This window comes from Bubalus kerabau, chromosome 18, assembly GCF_029407905.1.
Source record: "Bubalus kerabau isolate K-KA32 ecotype Philippines breed swamp buffalo chromosome 18, PCC_UOA_SB_1v2, whole genome shotgun sequence".
NCBI lineage: Eukaryota > Metazoa > Chordata > Mammalia > Artiodactyla > Bovidae > Bubalus > Bubalus kerabau.
In genome coordinates this window covers 72,848,112-72,855,873 of record NC_073641.1, presented here as the reverse complement: position 1 = coordinate 72,855,873, position 7,762 = coordinate 72,848,112, and the positions used below count along the sequence as shown (strand labels likewise).

At 64.5% G+C, this 7,762-nt stretch overlaps 1 protein-coding gene across 1 annotated transcript; it reads right to left on the bottom strand.

The window, feature by feature from the left end:
* Window positions 1-3,030: 3,030 nt before the first annotated feature.
* On the bottom strand, window positions 3,031-7,557 carry IRX4 (iroquois homeobox 4). The gene is made up of 5 exons (XM_055554659.1): window positions 7,513-7,557; window positions 6,783-7,034; window positions 5,999-6,108; window positions 4,804-5,132; window positions 3,031-4,397 (listed from the first exon to the last, which is right to left on the bottom strand). The coding sequence occupies exons 1-5, from the start codon at window positions 7,555-7,557 to the stop codon at window positions 3,565-3,567; spliced, it is 1,569 nt and encodes a 522-aa protein (XP_055410634.1). The 3' UTR covers window positions 3,031-3,564.
* Between the last annotated feature and the right edge of the window lie 205 nt (window positions 7,558-7,762).

Genomic DNA, 7,762 nt, shown 5'->3' with positions numbered 1-7,762 from the left:
CGGGGCGCCCAGGCCCCCGCAGCGCAGGCCCAGAGCCCGGGGAAGGAGGTGGCATAAATCCTTGCATAATCTCAGGAGACGACCACTTTAAATCTTAATTGGTTGCCTTTTAAATATCATTTAAGGGCTGGCTTCCCTGCCTTTCTCTCTAGTTAAGAAGGTGTCGTGTCAAACTCCATTACCTTGCTGGACGTCTCTCCCTTTAGTTATAAAAAAAAAAAAAAGAAAAAAGGAAAGGAAAAGAAGAGAGGAAAAAAATGGAACCATCACTGGCGGTTGGAGGGTCGATAAAGCTTTTAGATTTGGAGACGTTTTCAGGGAGCCCATTTCCCGCGGCTAAGAGCTGTTAATGGTGCTTAAGGAATTATCTTAGCGGGCCGGCGGGAGGGCAGTATATTTCCCGCGTCTGTTCCCCTGTCGGGGCTGGATATGCCGCTGTCAGACTCGCTTAATGAAAAGTAACGCGCCGCTGATTACAGTTTTATTTGGGCTCTATGTAAAGAGCGCCGTTAATTTAGCGTCCCCTCCTTGGTGTGTTTGAATTCGCCACGCCTGAGCGGCTGAGAGCTTCGGGCCCGCGCCCTTCTGCCGGCCTCCCTGGGAGGGAAGCGCGCCCCCCGCCCCACGGACGGCGGCCTCGCCCCGCCGCGCCCGCGCCTAAACATGCATTCCCGCCCCGCTTGTGCTAGCCCGACCCTGCTCTGAAGATCAGCCAGAGGGTGGGTGAGTGACCCTGCCAGAGTGTACCCTAAAGATGACGGGTGTGCGGCTACGTGACGACTCCAGCTTTGGAGCGTCTTTTGGGCGAGTCGCCCCTGGGATGCGGCTGCATCTCGGCTCTCTGCTTGATGTCTTTATTTCATATAATTTCTCGGTTTCAAATAAACCCTTCCAGTGAGCCAGTTTCACCACGACCTGAGGGCTCTTGCACTTGGGGGGTTCTGCGAGGACACGCGGGGCCTCTGCGCCCTGGCGATGCCAGGGGCCTGGGGTCCCTGGGGCAACGGGCTGGGATTGCTGGAGCCGCCTGGGTTGGATCCCGGGAGGGCTCTCTTGGGAAGGAGCCAGAGTCGGACCCAGCCGGACCGCTGCGCGTGCAAGCGCGCCCAACCGCGCGCGGCCCACAGCCTGGGCCCTGCAGAAGCCCCAGCCTGGGGTTCCTGGGGTTTCTGGCTCCGCAGCTCCTGTCTCGCCGAGTCAAGCCTCCTGCGTCCGCGAAACCTTGTTTTCGCTGAAAATGTCTGGCTTTGTCTAAGGCGGGGTGGGGGCGCGCATGGCGGCCGCGCATTAAAATTCCTGGCGCCCCAGCCTCGGCCGCAGCATCTCCCCTGAGACTCCACTTTCACTATTACTGTCAAGTACCCTTGACTCTTTATTTTTGCCCTTTTATCTATTACAACTAATTCGAGTTCTTTTGCCCTTTTCAGTCTAAGACGTGGGCTTTCTGCAAAGCCTCCCCCTGCCAGCGAGCTCTCGGAGCGCGGAGCCTTTAGAAATTGAGGGGTTTACTGTCAAAATGAAAATTTCACTTCAAATTATCTTGGCTGATGCTCGCTCGCCAGGCCGGGGGCTCCCGCCGCAGCCTTTTGACAGACACATCAGCGGCGAGCTTCCGAGTCCGGATAATATCATCCAAGAGAGCGAAAGTCAATACGGTGACAGCGCGCGGGCGGATACAATCCAATTACCGCAGGGCCGGCGGGGCGCAGGGACCGCGCCCGCGCCCTCCGCTCCAGGCCTGGGGTTCGAGGTCCCGCCAGCAAGGGCCACCGTTCAGGGGTGCCCCTCGCGGGTTCCCTCTCCCGGGTGGGACACTCACCCCATCGGGCCCGCTTTCCAGCGCCTCGACCGCCCGACCTTTCCCAGGTGGCCGGGACCCACGGAGCCCTAGTCCAGGAGCACCCAGCCCTTCCTAAAGAAGGGCCGGGCCTCCTGTGTCTCTCGAAGGCTGCCTGCCGGTCGGCGGGGCGACTCTCGTCTTCAGCTGGCATCTCTGGGGCTGTCAGTCTGTCCGCCTACGGACCAAGGGCCACAATCTCTTTATCGAAGCACGATCGGGCTGCTGCACCCTCTCAGGCTCCTGTCTGGCGGCCCGTCCTTCCTCTGGGCACCTGGGACAGCTGTGAGGCCCAGGGGAGCCTTAGACAGAGAGCTGGCAGGCGAGGGCCAGCGCTGAATCCAGTGCGAGCTCCTCTGGTGTCTTCGAGGGGCGCTTGCGCGACGTGGGGAGGAGGAGCTGGGTGGGGTGATGGGGGGACAGAAGCCGGCGGGGGTGGGCAGGGAACTCCGCAGAGTCCATCTTGGGGAGGCAACCAGCGATTTTCCTCCAGATCCGAGCTGCAAGACCACCGGCGAACCGGGGTCCGCCGGGTGGGGGTGGGGCAACCGAGTTTCTGAGCAAAGCTAGGGGTCTGCAAGGACCTAGGCGAGGCGGGGGAGGCTCACGTTCCCCCACCCGCCCCCGGGCCTTCCTTCCAGCCCCGCCTGGGGTCTTCCTTCTACTAAGCTCATCCCTCTCTCGGACCGCGCTGCAGGCTTTGCAGAAGGCGGAGGCTGAGAGCACAGGGGCGGGTCCCCCATCCCCACCTCCTTGACGTCCCGCCTCGCTCCCCCCACCCACTTCCCGGCGGAGTCCGGAGGCCCCAAGGCCGCGAGAGGCAGCTCATTCTGCCCAGGCGGGGCTGAGGGCAGTGGCGGCCGCACACCCCTCCCCCATCAGGGCACAGTCCCAGGGAATTTGGAAATTTAACAGTTTTTCTAATCTAGCCAAAGAAACTTTTACCTTCTCAAAATTCTGGGGTCTGGCACGAGTAGAGTTGAAAAGTTTGGGGTCTCTCATCACCTTCTAATCGGAAACACTACAGAATCCTGAGTTTAGTATGACTGTTTTTTGAAACAATGGCTTCACTTTAGGTCTTGGGCTCTGTAAGTTGCCCCGCTGCTGCCCTCGGGGATGGGGAGATGGGCAGCTTCTCTCTCACGTTTCCAAATCGCTGGGTTTTACACGTGCTCATTTTGCAATGCAAACACCATCACTCGGTTTTATTGGTTTTGTTATATCAGCCTCTGAAGCAGGCAATTACTGGTGTGAACATACATTAAAAAAACATTTTATCGGGTTAAGAGTGTTCAACAGTGTAAACTCGGTGAAGTGCTGTTGGTGAAAAGTATGTGCTGAGGATGAAATCGGAAGGTCAGCAGGCTGAGGAGTCTTCACGAGGAACAGCGGCAAGCCTCAAACCCAGAGGGGACAGCAACACAAACGGGCCTCGAACGACGCGTCTTCGCATGCAAACTTTTGGACGTAAACTTTATGCTTCAGGGTGTCTCCCTGCTGCTCTGAGAGCAGCCCTGTCCGGCCGGGTCCCTCGGTTGGGGAGGGCCCGGCCGACTCCTGTCCGTGGCCCCGGGGAGCCCGAGTTCAGACGCTCCCTCCGGGGAGGGCTGGCGGCCTGAGCTGCGCCGCCCTTTCGCCTCGCTTTGGACACTCGGTAAAAAAGGGTAGGCCACGTTCGCGCCTGCGGCCTGAGCGCCGGTTCTCTCCTCGCCCCGCCGCCCTGCCCTTTAGGCGCAGAAGGGCTTGCCGCCGGCCTTTGGCACGGCCAGCAGGTCCTTGGCGGCGCCGGCGGCGGGGGCGTCGGGGGGCGCAGCGGGCGGGAAGGGGCGCTCCAGGGGCGTGGTCAGCACGTTGGCGCCCGCCCCCAGCGAGCGGCCCAGCGACCCCCGGTCCAGGAGCGCGCTCTTGGCTGTGGCCCAGGCCTGGTTCAAAGTGCTGTGCCTGAGGATGGGGTCGTGGAAGACCCCGTCTACCCAGTTTCTGAGACTGGTTACCGGGGAGTCCTGGTGCCTGTCCAGGGCACCGGCAGGGGCCGGGGCCGCGGGCGAGGAGGAGGCGGGTGCCGAGGAGGGGGCCGCAGGGCCCGCGGGGGGGCCTTGGCGCCTGAGCATGCACGAGGGAAACTCAGTCTGGCTGAAGGCGGTGGCGGTGGCCGCGGTGGCCGTGTGTGCCAGGGACCAGATGCGCGGCTTGGCCTCGAGGCCGGCCGACGCCCCAGAGGGAGCGAAGCCCAGCTTAGACTCGCAGACCTGTGGGCCGCCCCCCGCGCCCGCGCCCGCCGGCTGCTCCGGCCCGGCCGCCGCGCTCCGGAGGCAGCTCCGGGCCCTCTCCAGGTCTTGGTCCAGAGCGGCCCCGTCCCCGGCGGCCAGGGGCAGCCGGAGGGCGCCCGGAGCCTCCTTCCCCGGGGCGCTGGGCCCTTCCGGCCTGGTGGGGATGCGATCCAGGCCACCGTCCAGGGGCTGGAAGGGAGGCTTCAGCTCGCACTCTGGGGGTTCTCCCTCCAGGGGGTCAAAGTCCTCCAAGTCGCTGAGCTCCAGGTCCTTGCCTTTGCCGATGGGCTCTGCCGGGAGAGAAAGAGTGACCAGTGAAGGGAGACGGGGTGGTGGTTCGCCGAACCCGGTACCCTCCTTTCCGGTTCTGAGCGCATGGTTAGGGGCCACTTTTGAGCGAGGAAAAACATGTGCTTATTTCCTCTAGCTCCCATCTCCTCCAGGCTCCTGGGTCCCCGAACAGGGACCAATCTGATTCCGGCCTCCTACCAACGGGGTGATTTTGCGCGAGTCCCAGCTCACTGCTTGGGTCCCCTGGCTCACACAGCCTCGCTTCCTCGGGGCCAGGGCACTCCATTCGCAGCTTAGGCCCAGGGGCTTGCCTTATCCCACGCCTTTAGAGGTCCGAAAACAGGAGAGAAGGCGCAGGGAGCCCCGCCCTGAGACCAGGCCCCGCACCGCCAGCCTCCCGGGTACCTTCAGCCTTGGTACTCTTGAGGGGCTGCCCCCGGCCTTCCTCCTCGCCCCCTTCTTCCTCCTCGCCCTCGGGGTAGGGCCGCTTCTCATCTGCACACTTGTTCCTCGGAGGCCAGGTCATCTTGTTCTCCTTCTTGAGGCGCCGGCGCGCGTTGGCGAACCAGGTGGAGACCTGCGTGAGGGTCATCTTGGTGATGATGGCCAGCATGATCTTCTCGCCCTTGGTGGGGTAGGGGTTCTTGCGGTGCTCCTGCAGCCAGGCTTTGAGCGTGCTGGTGGTCTCCCGCGTGGCGTTCTTCCGCCGCGTGCCGCTGTCCATGGTCCCGTACCTGGGGACAAGCTGGGCAATGGGGTGCCGGCAGCGGCCCGCACCGCGGGCGGGGGGCGGCCAGGGCCAGGCCCACGTGGCTTTCCATCCCGGTCGTGGGTGGGGGGGGGGTGTGTGTTTATGGTGGAATGGGTTTTACCCAGGTGGGCGCTGCCTTTCAATGTTTACATTTGATTAAACCTATATGGAGTCAGAGAGGTCCCAGTGGGTGGGGGAGAAGCTCGGTGCAAGGCCGGCCAGGTCTCTGTCACCCTGTCAGACCCCCATGTCTCTGCGAGGTCCTTTATTGGGCCCCTCTGATCCTGAGACCAGGAAAGCGCATCGCAGGGACGCGAAGCACCCAACGATGCACCGCCAGTGGGCAGAAATGGTCCCGAGCGCCTGTGGGGACACAGTGCCCGCAGGGTCTACGTGCGAGGTCTGCAATTCCAGGTGTCTGTCGCTCCACGAAGGCCTGCCGTCTGCTGGTGCACAAAGTCGCCCCTGTAGGGGCTGTGGTCTGGGCCGGGACGCCCCGCACAGGTCGCACCTCTCCAGGTGGGGGAGGCGGCCGAAGTCTGGGCTTTGGGAGTCGGGAAAGACGGCGTGGGTGCCCCGCGGGAGACAGCTTAGCCTTTAGGCCGTGGAGACACGGGCTCGGTAGGAGGCGGGTGCGCCCAACCCCAGGTCAGCTGGAGCTTGACCCGGGAAAGACCCCATGCTCAGTCGCCCAAACTTTCAGAGGGGGCGTGGCTCGGGGGTCGGGGGCGGTGCCGTGGCGGGGATCGGGGGTGGGACCGTGGGGGGTCGGGGGTGGGACCGTGGGGGGTCGGGGGCGGGACTGTGGGGGTCGGGTGTGTGGGGGGGGCGTGGCGTGGTGGCCCTCACCTGTCATACGGGTACTGGCCCAGCGCCGGCTCATAAGGGTAGTAGGCGGCAGCGGCGGGAGGGAGGCCCGCATGCGCAGATCCCGGCGCATCCTTAGAGTCGAAGCTGTTCTGTAGGAGCCCGTGAGCCTGGGGTCGCAGCTTCCGGGATGCGACCCAGCTCGACCCCTCCCCTAGGAACGCTGGCTCCGGCGGGCTTCCCGCAGGCCCCTCGGAAGCCGCCATCCCGCCCCCATCCCCAGCCGCCTGGCCCGGTCCCAGGCTGCCCTTCGGGCCCAGGCAGCGAAGGGACCCCAAGATGTGGAATGAGGAGGAGCAGAGTTGGGGTGTCAGGGAATGAGAGGGGGAAGAGGCTGGGGGCGGGAGCGACTGGGCGACGGCAGAGGCGGAGGGGCTGGGCGGGGGCGCAGGGCGAAGGGAGGGTGGAAATGGGGAGGAGCCCAGCGAGGAGAAGGAGTGGGGGTAGGGGACCGGGTGGGGGACAGGCCCGAGCGAGCTGCGACAGAACCACATATCTGATCCCAACTCAATAGAGAGCAGACAGAAAACAATAAGCACATTCAGTACGAGGCCCTACCCGCCAGAAGCCCCCAACCCTGGGGCTGGTGCGCTCTGAAGGACCATGCTTGGAGGCTAGGGTTAGGGTGGGGCGTGCTCTCCCACCTCCCAACGCCCGGGCCCCAGGGGAGTCGTTCTCGCCTCCAGTTTGGGGAAAGTGAGTTTGGCAGATAGGGCGGTTGAGGCGAGCGTGGCAGGAAGGTTTGCGAGACACCCCCTCCCCTTACCAGCGAGTAGAAGGCGGACGCTTCGGAGCCGTAGGTCACGTAGTTGCCGTAGCCCTGCGAGCCGCCGTAGGGGCCCCCGTAGACGCCCAGCGCCGCGGCCGAGTTGAGCTCGTGGCGCGCGGTAGCCAGCAGCCGGCTCTCGTAGACCGGGCAGTAGACGGGCGCTTGGGCCGAGGCAGCTGGCCCGGAGTCGGCCAGCGTGCGGCCACCGGACTCGCAGCACGTGCTCAGGGAGTTGGTGGTCATCAGGAACTAGGGGAGAGAGGGGTGAGGAAGGGGGGGGTGCCCCCGGACTCGAGGCTGGGCCCCTGGGCCTGCGTCCGCCCCACGCACACCCCCGGGGGCGCGCACTCCGTATCCTTGGCGGCGCTGCCACCGTCCACACAGGTCCGCGCGTCCCTTTCCAGGATGTAAGTGCGCCCGGTCTCCTCCAGCCACGTGGGGCCCAGCGCCTCCTGGACGGAATGTTCATACCCTCCCCGGGGGTTTCCAAGGCCTCAGCGCGCACGCCCTCGGGTGCCACCTCTCTCCTGGGTCCCCAGGTTCCCCGGGGCACAGCCTCAGAGCCCGGGAGGGGGTGGAGGACAAACAAAAGCGGGAAATGGGGGCCCTGCCCGTCGGTGTTCCTCCGGCCTCTGCCCGCCCCAGGGTGGGTCGCCAGGGGTGCGTGGCGCTGGCCCCGCTCGCTGGGAGGTGATAGCGGGTGGCTGGTCTAGCGGGGCCCCCTTACCTGGGGTGCCGAGGAGTAGGGGTACCCAAACTGCGGGTAGGACATGGCGGGCCCGAGGCCGGCGGGCGGGGCCGGCAGGGTCCTGAGCGAGGGGGCCGGCGTGGCGCGGCCACTGCTCGGGCGCCGCGGGCTTCTAGACACTGGGAGGGCGAAGCAGAAGAGCCGGTTAATGCAGCCACAAGCTCGGTAAACTTTTCTAAGTGGAGAGGAAAGTGAGCCGCGGCGATCCTCTCAGCTTCACAGTCCGGAG